The sequence below is a fragment of the Balaenoptera ricei genome, chromosome 9 (genome assembly GCF_028023285.1).
Source record: "Balaenoptera ricei isolate mBalRic1 chromosome 9, mBalRic1.hap2, whole genome shotgun sequence".
In the NCBI taxonomy this organism is placed as follows: domain Eukaryota; kingdom Metazoa; phylum Chordata; class Mammalia; order Artiodactyla; family Balaenopteridae; genus Balaenoptera; species Balaenoptera ricei.
The window spans coordinates 64,249,182-64,272,636 of record NC_082647.1 but is presented as its reverse complement, the minus strand read 5'-3'; the positions used below and the strand labels follow the sequence as shown (position 1 = coordinate 64,272,636).

At 42.0% G+C, this 23,455-nt stretch overlaps 1 protein-coding gene across 7 annotated transcripts; it reads right to left on the bottom strand.

Annotated features, from left to right (window-relative positions):
• Nucleotides 1-3,999: 3,999 nt before the first annotated feature.
• Nucleotides 4,000-22,216, bottom strand: LOC132372011 (uncharacterized). 7 transcript variants are annotated; one of them, XR_009505065.1, is made up of 6 exons: nucleotides 16,754-16,806; nucleotides 16,275-16,390; nucleotides 15,429-15,499; nucleotides 12,863-12,949; nucleotides 10,623-10,810; nucleotides 4,000-6,686 (listed from the first exon to the last, which is right to left on the bottom strand). XR_009505065.1 is itself a non-coding variant. In XM_059933929.1 (5 exons), the coding sequence occupies exon 5, from the start codon at nucleotides 8,783-8,785 to the stop codon at nucleotides 7,700-7,702; it is 1,086 nt and encodes a 361-aa protein (XP_059789912.1). In that variant the 5' UTR covers nucleotides 8,786-10,810; nucleotides 12,863-12,949; nucleotides 15,429-15,499; nucleotides 16,275-16,390; nucleotides 22,129-22,216; the 3' UTR covers nucleotides 7,567-7,699. The 7 variants fall into 7 exon arrangements, 4 of the variants coding, with proteins under 4 accessions (XP_059789912.1, XP_059789913.1, XP_059789911.1 ...); XR_009505066.1 differs by having other exon boundaries at nucleotides 4,000-6,387; XR_009505067.1 differs by lacking the exon at nucleotides 10,623-10,810.
• Between the last annotated feature and the right edge of the window lie 1,239 nt (nucleotides 22,217-23,455).

Sequence of the window (23,455 nt, the reverse complement as noted above, 5' to 3'; positions counted from 1 at the left end):
TTTTGTATCTTCTTGATCTTTGCCTCCATTCTTTTTCAGAGCTCTTGGATCATGTTTACTGTCATTATTCTGAATTCTTTTTCAGGTAGATTACCTACCTCCTCTTCATTTAATTGTTCTTGTAGGTCTTTATCTTGCTCCTTCATCTGCAACATATTTCTTTGTCGTCTCATTTTGTCAAAATTACTGTGTTTGTGGTCTCCTTTGTGCAGGCTGCAGGATCATAGTTGCTCTTGCTCCTGGTGTCTGCCCCCTCGTGGGTGAGTTTGCTCCAGAGGCTTGTGCCATTATCCCCTTCATAGGGGGTTTGACTGGTGTCGTGGTGACCAGAGCCTGCCCTGGATATTGAGGACCTCCCCTTTGCTCTGTCGTTGTCACTGCCCTGTCAGGGGTGGGGTCTGCTCCCTAGTTATTGGAGTAGAGGCCCTCAGATCTGTTTCTTAGCTGTATTTCTGATCTGTAGTGCAAGGTAGGTGGGATTAGAGCAGTTCCACTGGGAGTGAAGCCACTGAGTATTCCTCCTCTGGAGCTGTTCACCAGCTGTGAATGTGCTCCATTGTGTCCCCCTTCACCCATTGTGTGGGCTCACAAACTAACCTGTTGTTGGCACTGCTCTCAGTCCCACCCTTGGTGTGGGTATGCTGCCCTGGTGACTCTCAGGCGGTTTTTTCACCAGGCCACTGGCACAGATCCATTGAGGTCACGTCCCAGGTCTGCAGTAGCCGTGCACCTGGACCTGCTGTGGGAGCTATGGAGGCAGCTCAGAGTCTGGCCTGGCCCAACCCCCACCATGTACATACGTGTCCACAAAGCCCACAGCTGCTTAAGCCAGACCCACCCCAGCTGCTGGAGCACTTGCCCTTTCAGATGTTTCACAGATGCTGAATTTAGGAAGCCTTCACGGGGGTGTAACTTCACGGTTCCTGCAGCTACGAGAAGAGGTTTCAGTTCTTCTTAGTCACATGGCTCCTGGGGCTCAGCTGTGGTTTCAGCCCCACCTCTGTGTGTGTTCCTCCCACCAGAGTCTGCTCCAGAAGTTGCCAGAGCACACAAGCCCATCAGGCAGGAAGGGGCCGAGGCGGTGATCACAGCGAGCAGGCCACCCAAGTAGGAGGGTGCTGTGTAGCGATTGAACATATCATTTGGTGATCAGGGTGAGCGGGCTGCTCAGGCGAGGTTAGGGGGCAAGGAAGTGATGGCAGGGGCACGCAAGCCAGCTCTGGTGTGAGCCCTCCCTAGTGCCCATGGAGGCAGGGGCCAGCGTGTGAGGAGAGAGGCTGCAATGGTGGCCCAGCCCTCTGCGTGTCACTCAACAATGGCACTTTGCTTCTGTGGTGGTCTGTGCTTCCTCCACAAGCATTCCCATTTGCAGAGTTCCTCACTCCCGACCTCTCAGGCTGTCTCCTCACAGCCAACAGCGGTTCCTCCCTGGGTCTGCTCTCCAAATCCCACGTTCCAGCCCCCAGCCCCCATGTGCACTGGTGGACACATGTCTCAGGCTGTGGCATGCAGGGCTGTGGCACAGACCATCTGTGTAGGTCTCACTCTGTCCTGCCTGCCACAGACTGGTTGCTGGGCTCTCCTCCGAGCCCCCAAAGCTCCCCTTCTTTCCCAGCTGATCTTCCTGCAGTGAGGAGGCTTCCCGATGCAGGAACCTCTCCCCAGTTCCCCGCCAGGGAGGCAGGTCCCATCCTGCTTCCTTTCCTCTTCTTTTTCCCGTCTTTCTTTCATCCTACCCAGTTACGTGGGGATCTTTCTTGTCCTTTTAGGTGTCCGATATCCTCTGCTAGTGTTCATCAGGTGCTCTGTGTGAATTGTTCCATTTTTAGATGTATTCTTGATGTGTTTGTGGGGAGAGATGAAGTCCACGTCCTTCTACTCCTCCACCATCTTGGAAAGCTCCCTGTCAAAGGGTGTTATGCCTGTGTTTTCCTCTAAGAGTTCTGCAGTGTAGCCTCACATTTAGGTCTTTGATCCATTTTGAGTTTATTTTTGTGTGTGGTGTTAGAAATGGTTCTAATTTTCATTCTTTTACATGTAGCTGTCCAGTTTTCCCAGCACCACTTGTTGAAGAGTCTGTCTTTTCTCCATTGTATATTCAGGTAACTTTTTAAAGTATCTCTTTGAGGTGCCATGTTTAGAGATTTTATATATCTCTTCATCTTTATTTTCTTTTTTAGCCAGAGGAGTGTAATTTGATTCATTCATTTTCATTTCTGATATACTTGGCCTTATTTCTGTCAACTGGCTTTATGACTCGTTTTCTAAGCTTTCTTCAACTTATTTGCTTATACATGTACCTATTTTTTTTTTAATTTAAAAATATATTCCAGTTGTTCCCAAGTGCTTCCTTTAAAAACAAAAAACATTCTTAATCAATTAAGAACATAGAAAACAAAAATATATTACTTAATATACAACAGAAAATCTCCAAAAGGCTTCAAGTATATTAACTAATTTAATCCTTACAACAGCCTTATGATGTGGGCAATATTAAAGTCTTATTTTAAGCATGAGAAAACTGACAAAATACTTACATCCCTAGTAAGAGTACAGATATATGTGCACCTAAAATGTAGTTTCAAAATGTATGAAACAAAAATTGAAGGAACGTAAAAGAGAGACAAATATACCATCACAGTGGGGGATGGTAAAATACCTCTTAATAATTGATAGAAAAAGCAACAACAAATCAGTAACTGCATATGTCTTTGAGTAAAATCTTTAGCAAAGTTGACCTAACTGATATAAATACAATGCCATACCCAACAAATGTAGAATGCTCACTTTTTAAAAGTATATAAAAATGAATTACAGAAACTAAGGGCATGCTGAAAGGTCGACCAAGATGATGACATAGGAAGGCCCTGAACTTCCCTCCTCCCGGAATGCAATGAATGTACAGCTACACAAGGAGTAATTCCCTCTGAAAGAAATCCAGAAACTAGCTGAGTAACTCCTACACATCGACTGAATGAGAAAATACCCACACAAAAATGGATAGGAAAAGATGAGACACATTCTCACCATAACCCCTACCCCAAGCACAGTGCCATACAAATGGGAGGGAACCCTCAACTCCCAGGTTCTCCCTGAAGAGTGGAAGTTTTTTACTGCACATCCAGTGTGCCAAATTTTGAGACTCCCACAGAGGTATGGTGCCCCCAAACATCTATCTATCTCTGGAATCCAATAAGGCTCATGTCCAGGAGACCCACAAGGCTATAGCAAATGAAAAAGCAGTTCTTAATGGGCATGTGAACACTTGCTGTGGCTATTCCCCCAGGGCTCAGCACAAAAAGAAGAAGCAAAAAAATGCCCCCAAAAATGCCCATCTCCCAATCTCTCCCTGGAAGGGGTCTAACTGCATACTGCTGCCTGAGGGTCCAAACTTCGAATGTAGCAAACATGGAGGGGCTGGCTACAATCCTTCCCCAGAGACTAGGGAGGCTGGTGACATTACCCCTGCCTTCCCCCTCTGGCACACTGCAACAATACAATCAAGTCACCAGTACCTTCCTAGAAGGAGCTTGTATACACTTCTGGTTTTCCAACTTTTGCAGCTACCCCATAAGGGACTGGCCTCAAAATCAACTAGTTCTGATAGTCAACAGGGTTCGCATTCCCAAGTTCCAAAGGACTGTAGCAAACAAATAAGCAATTTTTAAACAGGTGCAGGAACCCCCCCCCCCCCACCCCCGACTACCACGTGGCTGTACACCAGGGCACAGTGCAGATACAACAGGTAAAAATGCTCATCTCCTAGTTTCTCCCTGGGGCTTAACTACATACTTTCCTAGCTGGTGAGTGAGGGTCCAGCTTCTAATCAGTCTTCATCTAGGTGCTGACTGTGACCCTCCCCTTTGGGACACTGATGACAAGTCTTGGTGTTGTAGGAGAGGGGAATGTCATGTCCTGGGACATGCAGGAGTCCTTAGGACAAACTGCCAAGTGAAGGTTCTTGGCTTCATGGGGAAAGAATTCAAGAGCGAGCCAAAGTAAAGGAAAAGCAAGTTTATTTAGAGAGATAGACATTCCATAGGCAGAATTTGGACCATCTTGGAAAGTGAGAGGAGTGGCCCCAAGGCATGGGAAAGTGAGAGTGGCCCGGGAGTATGGGGTCTTTGGTTTTCATGGGCTAAGTAATTTCATAGGCTAATGAGTGGGAGGAATAGTCTTGTTATTTTGGGTTAGGGTAGAGATTTCCCAGGGATTAGGCCACTGCCCACTTTTTGGCCTTTTATGGCCCTCCTGGGAACTTCCATGGCATAAGGGGGTTGTTTTTTAGTACGACAATGAGGGTATAATGAGCTAAAGGTCAATGACCAGACTATTCTCAAAGCCACCTGGGTTTCAGATGGTTCCAGCTGGTCTTTATCACATCCCAACAGCTGAGCCCCTTCTTCATTTCTAGGCTTTGTGTCCTTTCCCTTTCCCTCCTGTCTCATTTCCCCCTCAGAGATTTTACTTCCATATTCTTCTGGGAAGTAGAAGGGCCATGGTCCGTCTTCTATAGCTGCTTCAGGGCTGGGCAGGGGCATCAACCCTGCCTGCCTGTCAGTGAGTAAAAATCTCTGGTTGCCTGGTCTAGGGGTCCCAGAGGCAGGACAGCTTCTTGTTTTGAGTCAGAGAGCAGTTATGGGCAGTAATCCTCGCAGAGCCATCATTTTGATGTGGAACTGTCAAAGACCTGGAAGACAGGAACTTTACCAAGAGGTTAAAGAGGCAGGGTCCAAAGAGAAGGATAGGAATATGACCATTACTGAGCCCAGGAGGGGCAGGAACCAAGTAAGGCTAGGGAGGCCACTCTTAATGGTGGACCAGATGGCATTAGAGTCTCACCCCTGGTTATAGCGGTGTAACCATGATGCTTATTTATAAATCTTTTTGATGTCCATCTCAATCTGGACCAACTTATTAACAGGTACAGCAGATTTTGTTTATGACTGCATAAACACCACCCTGCTCCACCAGCAAGTAATCCAAGGCCAATTGTCCATGACCACCACATTGCCTGGTGAGTTTAAAGAAGCTGAAAGCCTATTTTAGGGCATTTCCGGTGGTCAGGGCTAGGCTCTCGAAAGTGTTGGTTAGATTTTCTAGGTTACCTCGTGGTAGGCAAAGCCTCCCCATGGAGCTGCTAATCCCCCTGTCAGTCCTATTCCTGCCAATGTGAATATGATGGCCCACCTGGGATGGTATTGAGTATTATTATGTATTGTGACTGTAAATGAAAACAAATGTCCTAATATACATTCTCCCTCATGCAACACATTATTATCAACATAAGGATAAGCGTTCACATAGGGACCAATTTTTCCCTGAGGTGCCCTTGTCTTTGGGCCCTCATTTTGGGGAACGCCACATATGCAGACATATCCTGAAGGTGCAACAAGAGATCTGGGAAGAGAAGAATTTAACAAGGAAGCAGCTGTCCAGATCTATGGAAGGGACAAGTTATGATCACAATACGGGTACAAGGGGCCATTAGTATATTCAAAATAGTTAAGTCCAGGAGTATTCCATGCCCTTGGCTTAGATGAGATGGTGTAGTAAGAGGTTTTTACCCATCACTTCCATAGAGCCCAACAATTTCTAGCCCAACTTTTAGTCTACTCCATCCCTATCCTGTAAGGCACCTTGGGTCTGGTCTTCATTATAAGTGCACAGAGTGGAGGCATTCCTGGGAATGCAGTTTGGGTCCAGGTTCCAAAACACCATGGTGATATTATCATCTGGTGGCCAAGGATTTCTCCAAAGAGGCTCATCATACCCAAGAGAACCAGAGGTGTAGTGGCATTGGAAGCATGACTGGTTTTCTGAATAACAAAAGTAGCCATGATTAATGGAAAAGTTGTAAGTCACTCTTTTAAAAGGAGTCAGTCGTAGGCAAGGTGTTGGGCCTGACGGGTATTGCCTATTGCACTCAAATCAGTGGAGGTTTTGTTTTCCATGTGTTTGAATTGATAATACCCTTGTTGTATGTACCTATTTGTACCTGTAATGTTTGTTGTAAGCCAGGGTTTTTATGACAGACCCAACAATTAACTAGTTTTTCTCCCCAGGCAACTATTTTAGATATGTTTACTCAAGCATTATTTTCCCATTTCCCCTGTGACACGACCATTGTCAGAAGTCTTACCAGGAGTATCATGGCTTTCAACATCGTATTACTATATACTTTTTTCAGACCCAGCAGGGGCAAAGAAGATGTTTACCAGGGGGAGGGGGTTCTGAAAAGCGGCAGAATAAGAGCATGATAGAAACACAAGGAATACTAGGCCAACCCAGCACGGCCACATGAAGTCACTTATCTGTTCTCTTGAGCAGGTATCTGAGGTCTTCCACTGGCTCGCAGGAGCAGGTCCCCTCTGGTTCCCTTTGGGACTTAGAAGATACAGGTTTTATTTCAGATGGATGTACCCAACTCTCCATAGCTTGACAGCAGTTGGGGTACTCAGTAACACTTGATATGGTCCCTTCCATTTTGGTTGTAGCTGGTCCTCAGGGGACCCTTCCTTCCATGTTTTTAGTAGGACACGGTCCCTTGACTGGACGGAGACCTCAACGTTTTCTTTTGTAGGGGTGAGTAGCGCTTTGTTTCTGTATTCTTGGAGGGCCCTTTGAACTTGGCTCAAGCTGAGAATGTGGGAGACTGATTTGTGGGTTTCCTCGTCGAATGAGATCTGAAATCAAAAAGGACCTCCCATAGGTCATTTCAAATGGGCTAAGTTTTAAAATTCCCTTTGGGGCCATCCTGGTCCATAGAAGGGCTACAGGCAGGAGGGAAACTCAGGTTTCTGAAGTCTCTTGGTATAGCTTAGCAAGCATTCTTTTTAGTACAATATTTGCTTTTTCCTACCTTGCCTGAAGATTGGGGCCTCCAGAAAGAGTGGAAGTAGTAGTTAACACCCAGAGCTGAGGAAACCTGTTGGGTCAGCTTGGGCAGTGAAGGCATGTCTGTTATCACTCTGTAAGCTTTTGGGTAACACAAATCTTGGAATTATCTCTTTAAGCAGAACTCTGAATATGTCTGTTGCCTTTTCAGTTCTAGCAGGGATAGCTTCTATCCACCTTGTAAGATGCCTATGAATACCAATAGGTATTTTCATCCCCTACATAGGGGCATTTGGGTAAAGTCCATTTGCCAATCTTCTGCTGGATAGGTTCCCCGATGTTGTAGGAGCTGAGTTAGTTAGGGGTAGAGGTATGGGGTGGCTTCCTGGGTCACTGCGGGCATAAAGCTCGCAAGCTCTGGTGACATTTTTAACAGTTTGGGACAGTCCCTTACCCAGGAACACTTGAGTAACCAGTTTGAATAGGGAGTCCCACCCTAAGTGGGAGGATTTGTGGAAGTGCTTAATTCCTTTCCATTGCTTGGCCCCGGGAATGAGAAGCTTGTTATCTTTTTAACATCTTTATTGGAGTATAATTGCTTTACAATGGTGTGTTAGTTTCTGCTTTATAACAAAGTGAATCAGTTATACATATACATATGTTCCCATATCTCCTCCCTCTTGCGTCTCCCTCCCTCCCACCCTCCCTATCCCACCCCTCTAGGTGGTCACAAAGCACCGAGCTGATCTCCTTGTGCTCTGCGGCTGCTTCCCACTAGCTATCGGTTTTACATTTGGTAGTGTATATATTCCATGCCACTCTCTTGAAGTAAGTCAGGAAGAGAAAAGCTTGTTATCTTCTGTCAGCCACCCGGAGAGGCCTCTTTCCAGTCCCCCACGTTTAGCCCAGTTGAGTTCTTCAGGTGTATAAGATGGCACCATTGGGAAGGGTGGACTGTCGGGTATGAGAGCTGCAGCTTGTAGAACTGGCTGTTCTTCACCGTCTTAGCAGCCTTGTCTGCCAGGGCATTTCCCCTTATAAGGGAGGTACGGCCCCTTTGGGGACCCCTGCAGTGAACAACTGCAACCTTCTTTGGAAACTGGACCGCTTTTAGGAGTTCTAGAATTTCTGCCTGTTTTATAGGGGATCCTTTGGCTGTTGGTAGTCCCCTTTCTTTCCATATGGTAGCATGGGCATGTAGTACTAGGAATCCATACTTGGAATCCTTTCCTAGCTGGAGTGCTCTTGTCAAGGCAATCAACTCGGCCTTTTGGGCAGAAGTGTAAGAGGGTAGAGATCCAGACTCAACAGTTGTCTGCAGGCTGGCCTTTCTCACCCCTTCATGTATAAAACTCGTTCCATAGGTAAACCATTTTGCATCAGGTTTGTTCAGGGACTCATCCTTGAGGTCTGGCCTACTGGAATAAACTTGTCCAATAGTCTCTGCATAGGAGTGAATGAGGGACCCTTGGGGTGGGGGATCCGGCATTAGAGTAGCTGGGTTCAGGACCTGGCAAACCTTTGCTAATGCGTTTCCAAACAGGTGAGGGCTATCCCTGAAGCCTTGGGGCAGCACAGTCCAGGCTAGCTGCGAAGTGCTATGAGTGTCTGCATCTGTCCACTCAAAGGCAAAGAGGTACTGGGAGTCTGGGTGCAGGGGAATGCAAAAGAAGGTATCCTTTAGGTCTAGCACTGTAAACCAGTTGGCATTTTCTGGGACTTGGGTCAGTACGGTGTATGGATTAGGGGCTATCAGGTAAAATGGAACTACTACCTCATTAACAGCTCTCAGGTCTTGAACAAACCTGTGTTCGCTACTTTGGTTTTTTATGGACAGAATGGGGGTATTGCACAGAGACTGGATAACAGAGCATATCTTAAGAACTTGGTTATTAAAGGCTGGATACCTCGTTGGGCCTTGGGCCACAAGGGATACTGTTTGTTCCATGGGTAGTCAGCACTGGATCTGAATGAAATCTGAATTGGGGGCACGTTAGTAGCTCCGCCAGGAACCTCAGTGTCCCAGACAGAGGGGTTTACTTGAGAAACAATATGAGGTGGAAGGGAGACCTCCTCTGATCTGTGACTGAGGCAGGCTCCCATGGCTAAGAGCAGTTGTTTCTCCTGGTGGGTCCCTTCTCTGAGAGGGTCTCCAGATTGAACTACTGTCTAGAATTTAGTGAGCAAGTCCCCCCAACAAGGGGATGGGACACTCAGACATGAACAGAAACTAGTGTGCAAGGATAAAACTTCCTAGTAAGCAGCTGCGGGTGGTGTGTGAATCACCTGGCTTTGGGCCATCCAACAATCCCTGTTATTATACAGGATTGCGAAGACAAGGGTCCAGGGAAATCAGTCAGCACAGAGCAGGCGGCCCCCGTATCTAATAAAAAAAAACCAACTTCCCTATGTGCCGCGTCAAGGATTACCCGAGGCTCCTCCCGGGAAATGACCAGGTGTCTTTTGGCAGCCAGGGAGGGTTTGGTTGGGCCCTGTCAGTCTTCAGTCCTCTCGGCCATTATGGGTTTGGACCCCCAAGTCCCCTTTGGGACTGGGGGCAGTCCAGCTTCCAGTGACCCTCTCGTTTGCATATGGGGCAGGGTCTCGGTGGACTTTTTCCACACTGGGGGCATTCGTTCTTCCAGAGGCCTTCCTGGCTGCATTTAAAATAGGTCCCTTCTCGGAGGGGCAGTGGCTCTGATCCAGATTTTCTAGATCCTGCCTTCATCATAGGCTTTGTAAGGGAGGGTAACCCTGAGGTGGTGAAGGGACTGACACCAGTAATGTGCCTTTCATTGTTGTCCCTGAATCCTTTTTGTTTCCTCAACCCTAACTCTATTGTTGAATACTCCAAAGGCCAAAGTCCTTGAGCTGATTTATGGGGGTTTGGGGTCCCATAGCTGTTTTCTGTAATTGTCTCCTTATGTCTGGGGCAGATTGAGTGACAAAACGGGTATTTACTAGGACTTACCCTTCAGGGGTGTCAGGATTAACATTGGTATACTTTCTAAAGGCTTCCACCAGGCAGCCTGGAAGAGGGGCAGATTCTCATCTTTTCCCTGTGTTACTTCTCTGACTTTGTCATAATTAACAGACTTAACAACACACCTTTTCATCTCTTCTATGAGGCAAGTTATCATGTGGCTCTTGCATTCAAGCCATCTGCCTCCCTGTTGGTAGTCCCAGTGGGGGTCTTGGTCAGGGATTGCATCCCCTCCAGTAAGGTAGAGAGCTTGATTTTGGGCTGCCAGTTCATTGGTATATGCCTGAGCTGCACCAAGGATCCGGCTTTTATCTTCAAAGGTGCAGCAGGTAGAAGGAAGGACCTGTGTGTCCCCCCCAAGTAAGTTCATAGGGCATTGTCAGCTTGGTGAATTCCTCTACAAACTGACTGGGATCCTCAGAAAAACGTCCAAATTTCTCTTTTCAAGTAGCTAGTTCAGCCATAGGAAAAGGGATATGGACTCTAATTGTTCCTCTGTCACCAGCCGGTCCTTCCCTTAAGGCAGGGGTCCCCAACCCCCGGGCCGCAGACCGGTACTGGTACCTGTACCGGTGAGAAACTGGGCCGCACAGCAGGAGGTGAGCGGCGGGCGAGTGAGCGAAGCTCCCCATCAGCGGCATTACCGCCTGAACCATCCCCCCTGGCCCCCATCCATGGAAAACCTGTCTTCCATGTTTGTCCCTGGTGCCAAAAAGGCTGGGGACTGCTGCCTTAAGGGACAGAGTTTGGTATTGGGAGGCTGGTAGGTAGCCCCTCTTCATGTAGTTCTGGCAGGACTCACCTCTGGTAACGGAGGATATAGGACAGGGCTGGAGGGATAAGGTGGAGGGATTTCCAGCAGCCCAGGTGGAGCGCTAGGGGGAGACCATCTGGAAGACTGTCCCCCGTCAGAACCAGGGGCTGTAGCAGTTCCCGGTTGTGGACCTCCAGGAGGTGGACTCATAAGGGGATCATCTAAAATATCAGCTTCTGTGGGGGAAGAAGACACTTTGAAGGAATGTGAGCCAGGCACACTCAGCAGGAGTTTTTTAGATCTGGATCTTGGAATAGGGTAATGAACATTTGGACATATGGGACTTCCCATTTGCTTTCCTTTTTTACAAAATAGGTCCAGCTGCAAGATGGTATTGTAATTCAATGACCCATTTTCTGGACAGATTTCTTGGTTCACTAGTTTGTATTGGGGCAATGCAGTATTACAAAATAAAATTCTTTTTTCTTAAGCCATCTTGCCTAAATTTACCCCAATTAGCTAATATGCATCCTAAAGGGGAGTCCTTCGGGGTGCTCGTAGTCACCCCCATTTTTGGTTAGGATGTTGTGAGGAGACGGGGTCTGACAGATCCTGGCCAAATGGTAGTTTTCTGTCCTGGTGCTCTCCCAGTGTCCCTGGTATCCCAAAAACATGAGAAGGGAGTGCACAACTAGGGACTTCAGTGAATGGACCCCCTTAAGGGGGTGTTGCAGAATCCAGTTCTGATGGCAGTTAAAGAGATAGTATAATTGGCCCAGTCTGTGATGGCCCCTGATTCCAAGGTAGGGAATTCAGCAGAAGAGGTGTTTAATTAAGCAGGGAAAACTGGGCTTGTGGCCCTCAGGTCTTAAGAAAGGGTTGGTTTGACAAAGGCCACAGTGAGAGCACCTGCAGTCTGCCTGTTTGGCTAGCCTGAGGAGGCCCCCTGGGTTAGTTAAGGAGAGGAGTAGAGCCAGCAGGAGGAAAAGTGACTGGAGTGCCAAGGCCTAAGCCATTCAGAGAGGGAGGGAGGAAACATAGGCCCTGAATCAGCTAAGCAAATGATCTTTATCTCCCTGTGAAAGAAGAAAAGAAGTAGACAGAGCAGAAGAGTAGGACTGGAGCGCCACAAGCCACAAGGGACTGTGATGACAATACTGGGAGGAAAAAGTTCCCTTCAGGATGTAACCCTTATGATGTTTAGCATAACAATGTCAGAACAAACAGGGCGAAAATCAGCTGGGGACTCAGGATAATTTAGTAGGTTTTTACCTAAGTGGAGACTAAAGAGGGATACCTCTGTATAGCCGTGAAACAGAGGCAATACCAGACCTGTTGGCAAGGGGGCTCAAGGACCAGTAGACAGTCTAAGAAGTTGCGGGAAGCAGAGAGGAGAAGGCAGGGAAAATCCAGGGTGATGGATCTTGTGAATCCGAACTAGGTTAGGAAATATAAGTCTGAGAGGGAGGTGCCTGCCCTCAACTTCTGCTCAGGGCTGTAATGATGCCATGAGCCAGAGGTGCACTTGGGGAGGGCCTGTGGATCATCTCAGAAAGTGAGAGCAGCCCCAGGGCATGGGGCCATAGGTTTTTATGGGCTAAGTAATTTCATAGGCTAATGAGTGGGAGAAATATTCTTGCTGTTTCAGGGTAGGGTGGGGATTTCCGAGGAATTGGGCCACTGCCTACTCTTTGGTCTTTTATGGCCCTCCTGGGAACTGTTATGGCATAAGGGGGCGTGTTTTTTAGCATTACAATGAAGGTGTAATGAGCTAAAAGTCAAAGACTGGACTATTCTCAAAGCCACCTTGGTTTCAGCTGGTTCCAGCCAGTCTTTATCACATTCCAATAGCTGAGCCCCTTCTTCATTATCTAGCCTTTGTGTCCTGCCCCTTTCCCTCCTGTCTCATTGGCACATCCTCAACTACTGGAAGTTGCTAGAACAAAGAGGGCAGATTGGAAAATTACAAAGGTTTGAGACACAACCAGGAGTTAATACATGGTATCACAGAAGATTATATTCATTTCCATAGGATAGAAATTGATTGTTTAAAGGTGAGAAAAACAATACTGGTCATGAAGGAAGAGATTCTCAAATTGGACTACATTAAAATCAATACATTCTAGTCAACAAAGGATGTCACAAAGAGATTCTGGCAACTCACAGAGTAAGAGAAAATATTTGAAACATTTGTTCATGTTCATAAGATATTTTGACAATAGACTTGAATTGGCTTTAAACTGTATTGTACACCCAAATGACATATACACATATAAACAGGTGCTCACCTTACTATCATGAGGGAAAGAAGACTGAAAGCACATTAGATACCATTACAGATCCACCAAAATAGCTGAAGTTGACAAGACAAATGCCTGTGAAGATATGAAGCAATAGGAATGGAAACTGTTATAAGCTTAGAAAACTATTTGACTTTCAAGTTGAGCATACGTATTCCTTAAGATTTAGCAATTTCATTATTCATACTCCTGTTAAATATGTACCTAGTGGAAATTTGTGCAGGAAGAGACATACACAAAAATGTTCCTAGCAGCATTATCTCTAGTTGCCAAAAGCTGGAAACAACCCAAATATTTATCAACATTATAATCAATCAATCAATAAATGTTAATTCAGTAGAATATGATAAAGCAGTGAAACTGAATAAAGTACAGCTACACAACATGGATAGTCACAAAAAATACTGACTCTAGAACATAGATGGATAAGAACACATACTCTATTATTCCATTTACATGAAGTTCAAGCATAGGTAAAAATTAAACAGTGATTTTTTAAAGGCAGGCTAACTTTGGAGAAGACAGGTGTAATGATTGGAAGAAGGGCATGAGAGGAGTTTCTGGAGTGCTGGTTATGTTCTATTTGAAGAGCAGAGTAGTGGTCATACACATGAGTTTGTGTTGTATTAATTTATTGAATATATTTATGTTTTGTGCTTGATTGTATTATAGATCAATTGTGAACTGTATTGTAAATCAAAATTTTTTTTCTCACCTTTAATGTCTCATGTTAGCATGAGTGGGAGGGAGCTCCAACAACTTAAGAAGTCATAATCTTTCATAGATTGGGAGAGACAGTATGATTGAAAACAATTATGTATTTTTCCTTATCCTTATTCACATGTAATTCTGCCAGAGGGTTCAAATTATGAAGAAAGGAAAAGAGAAGCAATCTCAGAGAGCTCATACGAAATAATATCCCAAGGTCAAGCCTAGTCGGCCTTTTTAGAGCAGACATGACTTGTGGGCTGGAGGTACATCTAATAGGAACAGAAAGTTACGTGGAGAGGGGCTAATCTTAGCATCAAAAATCTCAATGCCAAGAGGTGAATCAAAAAATATAAAGTCAGAAATATAGAACTGATCAGGCAGATATATAAGTTCAGAGCAGATATTACATACCACGTCTGATGATGACACTTTTATGAACAAAAGTCATGAATATGAAAAATAAATTTATAAATTTTAATAAATTAAGCTGTCAGGAAATCAAGTAAGTAACTTGACAGGAGGTTCAAGACAACAAAGTTCTGTGTAAGAGCAAGTTCATAAATATGGGCAAAGTATAGAATCAGGAGGTACTGGCTGTATATAAAACAGAAAACAAAGAAAAGCAAAAATAACCTTCAAATGAGTCAGGTTCAAACTAAAGCCAAATTCACTAAGAATATTTCCAAATGATTAACTATAAATATCACTTTGTGGGTCTTGACTATAAGAATAAGTATTTGGGAGTAATTTGCTGAGGAAAGGGTGTGTGTGCACTCAAGTGTGCATGTAATAGAAATGGAAAAAACCTAATTTCTGGCCCATTAATCCCCAAACAACCTTGAGTCATGTCTCATGCGTGATAGTGCATAATTTTGAAGTTGGCTAAATAGGTAAAAAGTTTCTACTTCCATTCCCTCCTCATTACTATCGCTTTAAAATATATTTGCCCTAAACATAAGTCTCTGAATAATTCTTTTCTAATACGAAGACATTGTACAAGAATTTTCGAGGGTACCTGAGAATTAACATTATCTAATCTGGAAAACTAAATTGTAATGTGACCTCTTTCATTAGTAGGAAAGAAAGAAAAAAATATAGACAAAAACTCAAAGCACAAAACTAATTTTCCATGGGATGTTTGAGAGGAAAAAAATAAAGAATCCTGTGTTTCTTTGAAGGTTTAATACAGCACGTAATCAGAAATAAATAAAAGTATACAAAATAATTAAAGTTTTTTTTGAAATTAAAAATTCATTTAAATGAAATTTATTAAACAGCAAGGTACAGCAGAAAGCACCTTGAAAAGCTTTGCATTAACTAGAGCTAAATAGCAATAAAAGTGTGGTGTAGAGAACAATGACTCTGTCTTGAGCCCAAACTCTGGGGTGCATGACTGTCCTAAGCCAAAGAGCTTTTCTCACAGAGCGTCTGAAATATTCATAGGTCCCACACTAGAATAAATTTATTGCTGCTATAAGATATATAAAAGGTTGATAAACTGCTTTCCTGACCTTGGAGAACTTTGTTGGCATATTAAGAGACTTTGATACATAGCAGAATGCAGGCATGCTTTGTGATTTGTTGGCTGCACAGTGCTGGGCCTGCACTCTTAGGTGCTTGGGAAACAAGTGGACCATGTAGAGAAGGCAGTCTGCGTGAAGGAGCCACACTCTCGCTGGCAAATACAGCAAGTGAAAACTTGGGGGATTTGAATGTTAACTCCATTTAAGCCCCATGCAAACCAAAACTTTATGACATATATGTTGTTCCCCGTACTGTCTCTCTGGTTTTCTGCTGTTTCTCTGCTTTCCTTGCTGGTAACATAGTATTTGACCCTCCATACCTTGTTTACAGAGTGTCGCCGTCCTGCAGCACATTGTGGCTCTAATAAGTGACAGCAACAGCTAGGAGAGCCTGCACAGTGAAAAGTAAAACCAAGCAGAGTTTTAATAACATGAGTGCTGAGCCCCATTAGTTCTACAAAAATGCCCTCGAAATATAGAGTTGAATGACTAACGGGGGGGATGGAAAGTGGGAAACACTGAAATGAAGGAAGCATTGGGAACATAAACGGTTAAAATTCATTTTTAGTTTATACGCCCAGAAGGCTCCTTTTAAAACCCGAAGCATTACAACAAAATTTATGGGAAACAGTTTTAAATTGTATTGTTTTTCCTATAATGTTTACCATATAATGTCCATCTGTTTTATTCAAGGAATGAGTTCAAGGTTAAAAAGTGTACTGGCAACAAAGATATAATTAGATTCACAAAAGTGACAAGACACTATTTTAATTTTTCTAATCCAGTCCAATGTATCCTTTATCATATATTGATTAGATAAGATTTTCCAGTGCTTTCCCATTTAAACCTATCCTACCTTTCTGACAGTGAAACATTCTATCCCAAAATAGGTTTTTTCCTGTTTTTAAGAGAGGTAATTAGGGGCATTCAAAAAGACATGTACTGAAGGAAAGGAGCAACTCTCCAGATGGGCTCAGTGGAATCAGACCACACTTAAACATTTCTTAGCCCACAAGTAGTAGAGTAACAATGGATAAAATCCCCTTTCATGTTCTTTGCTTTCAATTTAACAAGGATTACCCTTCAGCTGTGTAAGCTCTGCTAACAAATGTGTTGTATATTCTCACCATTTACCAAATAGCTAGGACAGCAGATGCCTTGCTTACCTGCAGATGCCTGAGAAGATAGCAGCAGGGCTGGGGTTTCTCTCCATGCTCATGCCATCAGCAGGTCGAGCCTTGGTGTATGACTAGAAGAACATCTGGGACTCCCCTTCTGGTGTCTACAGCAAGGGTTGGGCATTTAGTTCACTAGGGCCTGGCTTGCATAGTTAATTACTGACTTACTTAAAAAATAAAGGTCATTTATAAACTTACTTAGTAGACAAACTAGCCTGAAACATTTTCTGAAATTCTGGAAGTTGGTGAGTTTGGCTTTTGTTTACCAAGTTTAATCTTTTATGGACATAATGCCTCTTACATTTTAAAGTTTAGAGAATTGGATGTGTAGGGAAGGAAAAATAATATGATCTCTGCTTTATTACCTCCTTTACTCACAGTCTTGGCTCTAAAAGTAATTAGATTTCTAGAAATCAGACTCTCAAATTTTTGTAATATGGAGATTTTTCATTTGCCTCCAGATCTACCTTCCACTCTTCACCTTGCTCTGCATCCCAGGAAGCTGAAAGGGATGAACTGCATCAACTGGCTCCTGTGCTCTCTGGCTTCAGTTACACTGTCCGATGAGAGGCACCAGTCAGCGATTGGATGGTGAAAGAAAAAAAAAAAACAAAAAAACGTCTTTCCCTTAGCCCTCTCCATGTAACTACACTTTCATTAACTAAGACCTCTGTGCCTTAGCCTTAGGGTTGCTGATTGCTCACTGCCATAGCTACCAGATGAGGGATGGTATTCTGTACTATCCCTTATCAGTTTTCCTGAAGCCCTTTTCAAAACATTGAAAGTAATCTCTTAATTGCACTCTTTAATCACCCACTTTGAGTTTACTATTGGTTTCCTACTGGGTCCCTGACTGACAGGTATAATAATTTTTAGAGTTAACCTTAAAACACAGTTTTCTTTTTGTTCGTTTGCTTGCTTGGTTTTGATGGTAAAACTTGAATGTTTTTAGAGCAATTTGAAAGGAGTGGTTAAAAAATAAAAAATCTGACAGTGGAGGTATCTTTAGAGTCAATATTTGCAAGTCTAAAGTGACTATACTGAGTAGAATGTACTCAAGATCTGGCTTTTTTTCTGATCAACCACAATACTTAATGGTCAAATCTTATATTGGCCTCAGAGTCTATCTGGTATTGTTTATGCTAAAGTCACCTCTGAACTGTCCAAAGCATTATATATTTTTCAGTATTCTTTATAACCTAAGTGTATGTAACATGTGATTTTGACTATTTTTTTTCTTCTGAAAACACTCTCCTCCCTTGTTTTATATAACTAAGATGCAAAGTTTCAAACTCTGCTCTCCAAACATTTACAATTGTATTCAGTAAATTGTATACTCACGGAAAATTTCATATACTAAGTAAAGCATTACACATATATTGTATTAAATGGTTATTGTACGTACTGAATGACACAGTGTTCATAGGAGGAAGACAGATATATATATATATATATATATATATATATATATATATATATATGTAGGTAGATTAAAACAGGGAAGAAAGTTTATTTCAAAGGTGGATATTTATCTTAATCAGTTTATGAATTTATTTATGAATCAGCACGATCTGCATAGTTAAATAGAAAGTGGAATGCATAAGAGATGAGCTCAGAGGTACTAGGTACTGTCAAGGTCAAGTTACACAGCATAGAAACAAGAAAGCACAGATATTTGGTATATTTGTGAGCAATAAGAGAGAAGTTTACAAAGGTAACAGGAACTGCTGAAATATTTTTAGGATGGGAGTTATTTTTTGAAAGCTATAATTTAGATTAATCCAGGGGATTGAACAGTTGTACTTAGGAAGCAACTGGAATCATGACTGACCCAAAGCTTCTTTACACATAAAATGAATTCTTCCATCTATTGAAAGCTTTATACTTTAAGCAATGTGCCCTTTATTTAATTTAATTAGTTCATATTCACTGTAGAAAATTTTTAAAACTTGCCCACACACACAAAAAGCTAAGAAAACATAAATTATCCTTTAGTTTTACCACCCATTTTGATATGTACATCTTTCTGTTTTTCTATTAATACTTATATAGAGAGAAATCTCAAACTAAATGCCTAAAATTTCCAGGCATAGAACCTTAAAGAGTATCTAAGACTAATTATGGTAAATTGTGGGGTGAAAGCACCATTTAAAAGGAAAAAAAAAACTGCTACTAATACCTATGGCAGAGTGGCCACATTGAAGGTCAAGTGTTCATAGATCTTCCCACTTTTGAGAGGAACAGAGAATTGGACTTTCATGTCTTTAATTCCATTTTAAAAAATATGTGGAGAAGCCAAACCAAAATCAATCATTATACAAAAATTAGAGTATTACCAATAAAGCTTAGTTTAAGACCTCAGGCTCTGGAGTCAGATTCATCAAGTATAAGTCCCAGCTCTTGTTATTTATTATGTGAATTTGAACATGTTCTATCATCTGTGTAAGCCTCAGTTCCCTCATCTGTAGTTCAGGGATAAAATCTTTGCCTCACAGAGTCATAAAGGTAAATGTGACCATAAATGTGGAGTTAACACACCACTAGGGATGTTTTAAGAGGTCAGTAATGTTAGCAACATTTTATATGAGTGGTACCATAAATGCTTAATATTTTCTATCCTACTGTTTTGTTTTGTAGAATGTTTTCTGAGCACCTGTTTGTTAGCATTTCATCATATATATGTAGGCAAATATTTATATTTATCCAATCCCTTATTGTTAGACTTTTAGAAATGCTTCTAATACTTATAAATATTATTAGTTTATATATATATATATATATATATATATATATATGTCTTAGTTTCTTTCAAAGAGTAAATTCCTAGAAGTGAAATTGCAGAATAATATATTTTTAAAGTTGTTGTTTTGCTAATTTATGCTCTCCACAAATTACTGTATATTCCCATCAACTGTATGTGAGTGCTATTTCTATACTTACACTGGGTGCTTCTTAACGCATTTTAAAGTGTTTTCTTATATGTTCCTTGACCCTGTGAATACTAGAGTACAAATAATAGTTTCTTCATTTGATTGATATGGAATTTGGGTCACAGATTACTTTTCTCAAGTTCACAAAATTAATGAGAGATCTAGGACAAGAACGTAGGTCTCAAAAAGTCCTTTTTTGGGGGCAATACTTTATAAGACATATTTCCTTAATGGTTACAAAGAATTATCTCTCAAATATTGGGTCATAGTTATTTAATATCTCAAGTAAATTACATACTAATGCCTTTTTTATTTGCTAACACCACCAGCATTTTGACATGTGACCAGAATTTGAAAAAAAAAAAAAGTTTCAGTTTGAGGAAATTGACAGTAACCAGGATTAAGGAGACTGTTCCAAATTCTTTGTATTACGCTTACTTTCAAGGATAAATGTGATGTCGGTTTTTAAATTTAGTTAGTTAACTATTGTTAAGTATCAATAGCATTTATATATTTAACAAATGTTTACTGAGCTCTAACCAGGAACAAGTTACCAAGGAAAGACACAGAGAAGGAGTTACACACATAGAGAAGGAGTTATGTGATAATATTTGGTATTTCTCTATACTCATATAAGTCAATACAGAGAGAAAAAAATACTATATTTTCTATTAAATACACTTTGTGATTAAAATAATAGCTCTAATATTAATATTAATATAATAATTATATTTAATTAATATTATAATTAATATAATAATAATTAATAATAGCTCTAATATATCAATACATAGTGCATTTAAAAAATTATTTATTTAAAAATTTTAAAAAATTATTCATGCAAGTGGGAACCATATTAAAATAGGACTTTTCTGAGGAGAGGCCAGAAACTGCAGAAACAAAAGGAGAATCATAGACTGTGCAGAACTTTATAAAGTAGTCATCATTACCACTTACAAAGTAAGACCAGTGCCTGGGAACTCTGGCTGCTGGATCCTAGACAACTGAGGTAGATTGTTTGTGTTAACACATTAAAAAGTACTGAGGTGACTTTTCACAATTCCAGATTGTCATTCTCCCTAGGTGTTCAGATGCATCACTCACCTAACAATGACCACACTAATTCATACTTTTAGTATTAGAATGTCTGAGCCAAGTGCTCTGGCCTCCTACTCACTAGAGTCTTTTTGTTCATTTATTTGTGTGGTTTAGTTTTACCTCTCCACTCTGTATTGAAAGCAGGCAAGTCACATCATCCCAGTTAGAGAAGCATATGCAAAATATTTGCCTGCAGTTTTTGAAGCAATTACTACTTAATAAATATGGAAACTGTTGTATCAAAAGCAATAGAATTAATTTAAATCACTCCTTTATATCACTACTAACTATCATTATTAAGAGAAGTAAGTTAACATGAATAGATGAACTACTATTCCTAAAGTCTTGGGAAAACTTCCATGGAGATACTAACAAGCTACTCCTTTAATAGAATTAGGCTTTCTTACTCCATATTCACAGTAACATACATTTAAGTGTCTTTGTTTCCTGTCCTATCTTGAATTCTATTTAAACACAGGAATTCTTTTTGTAAAAAGACCACTCTATATGGATTTAAGTTTGAAGCCAACTAACTTGAAGCTCAGCTACACATTAAGTTTGTCTCAAATCTTTTATTTTTGCTTGCACCCTAAAGACTGATTCCATGGCCAGACGTTTGAGATTGTTTGTTTGCTGTTAAGGACAGCATCTGTGTTATATGTCATCAGGACAGGCAGCCAGTGTTGGAGGCACAGAAACACTTTGGCCCTGCTGCAGGGTTACTGTTCATAGACTAGGTCTCTGTGGAAGATATACGAGTGCTCCCACCATTGTTCAGTGCTCAGTCCACGAGTTTAAAAGAAGAAATCAATGAGGCTCAACTGTGTAAAACAGGGGTCAAATATGTACAGCTGTGGCTCCACATATATCAGAAAGAGCTGTTTGATTTTCCTCTAGATGGCATTCATTATCAAAATGGGCTTCAAAAGCTTTTTATTAAAAACAAATTGATGTTAATTAGTTCAGATTGCTGTGGCCATTAGTCAGCTATCTCATTGCAGGAAATTGGATCAAATCAAGACTGTTCCCTGCAATCTCTGATGGTCTGCTATCTCTAAATCTAATTTTAAATTGGGATTCTACTATTTTAAGTTAGAGTGAGTTTTTCTACTCTGGCCTGCTCTTGATTATTAGCTGTCTTATTCTTTTATTGCTTAACCTTCTTTGGAGGATCTGTATTATCTTATTCCCCTACTTATATACCTATAATATTGTATGATTTATATTTTCCTATCATATATTTTTGTATTCAAAGAAATTGTATTTATTTTCACTTAAACACTTGGGATTTTTGAAATCAAAATACATTTTTAAAAAGGAATAGGCCCTGAACCAAGATGGCGGAGTAGAAGGACGTGCTCTCACTCCCTCTTGTGAGAACACCAGAATCACAACTAGCTGCTGGACAATCATCGACAGGAAGACACTGGAACTCACCAAAAAAGATACCCCACATCCAAAGACAAAAGAGAAGCCACAGTGAGACGGTAGGAGGGGCACAGTCACAGTAAAATCAAATCCCATAACTGCTGGGTGGGTGACTCACAGACTGGAGAACACTTATACCACAGAAGTCCACCGACTGGAGTGAAGGTTCTGAGCCCCACATCAGGCTGCCCAACCTGTGGGTCCAGCAACGGGGGGAGGAATTCCTAGAGAATCAGACTTTGAAGGATAGCAGGATTTGATTGCAGGACTTTGACAGGACTGGGGGAAACAGAGACTCCACTCTTGGAGGGCACACACAAAGTAGTGTGCACATCAGGACACAGGGGAAGGAGCAGTGACCCCATAGGAGACTGAATCAGACCTACCTGCTAGTGTTGGAGGGTCTCCTGCAGAGGTGGGGGGTGGCTGTGTGTCACCGTGAGGACAAGGACACTGGCAGCAGGAGTTCTGGGAAGTACTCCTTGGCATGAGCCCTCCCAGAGTCTGCCACTAGCCCCACCAAAGAGCCCAGGTAGGCTCCAGTGTTGGGTCGCCTCAGGCCAACCAACCAACAGGGAGGGAACCCAGCCCCACCCATCCGCAGAAGTGGATTAAAGTTTTACTGAGCTCTGCCCACCAGAGCAACAGTCAGCTCTACCCACCACCAGTCCCTCCCTTCAGGAAACTTGCACAAGCCTCTTAGATAGCCTCATCCACCAGAGGGCAGACAGCCGAAGCAAGAGGAACTACAATCCTGCAGCCTGTGGAACAAAAACCACATTCACAGAAAGATAGACAAGATGAAAAGGCAGAGGGCTATGTACCAGATGAAGGAACAAGATAAAACCCCAGGAAAACAACTAAATGAAATGGAGATAGGCAACCTTCCAGAAAAAGAATTCAGAATAATGATAGTGAGAATGATCCAGGACCTCAGAAAAAGAATGGAGGCAAAGATAGAGAAGATGCAAGAAATGTTTAACAAAGACCTAGAAGAATTAAAGAACAAACAGAGATGAACAATACAATAACTGAAATGAAAACTATACTAGAAGGAATCAATAGCAGAATAACTGAGGCAGAAGAACGGATAAGTGACCTGGGAGACAGAATGGTGGAATTCACTGCTGCAGAACAGACTAAAGAAAAAAGAATGAAAAGAAATGAAGACAGCCTAAGAGACTTCTGGGACAACATTAAACACAACAACATTCGCATTATAGGGGTCCCAGAAGGAGAAGAGAGAGAGAGAAAGGACCAGAGAAAATATTTGAAGAGATTATAGTCAAAAACTTCCCTAACATGGGAAAGGAAATAGCCACCCAAGTCCAGGAAGTGCAGAGAGTCCCATACAGGATAAACCCAAGGAGAAACACACTGAGACACATAGTAATCAAATTGGCAAAAATTAAAGACAAAGAAAAATTATTGAAAGCAGCAAGGGAAAAATGACAAATAACATACAAGGGAACTCCCATAAGCTTAACAGCTGATTTCTCAGCAGAAACTTTACAAGCCAGAAGGGAGTGGCATGATATACTTAAAGTGATGAAAGGGAAGAACCTACAAACAAGATTACTCTACCCAGCAAGGATCTCATTAAGCTTCCAGGGAGAAATCAAAAGCCTTACAGACAAGCAAAAGCTAAGAGAATTCAGCACCACCAAACCAGCTCTACAACAAATGCTAAAGGAACTTCTCGAAGTGGGAAAC

Excerpts from the sequence above, each read along its gene's own strand:
- LOC132372011 (XM_059933929.1), bottom strand. The coding sequence starts at position 8,785 with ATGGAACAAACAGTATCCCTTGTGGCCCAAGGCCCAACGAGGTATCCA.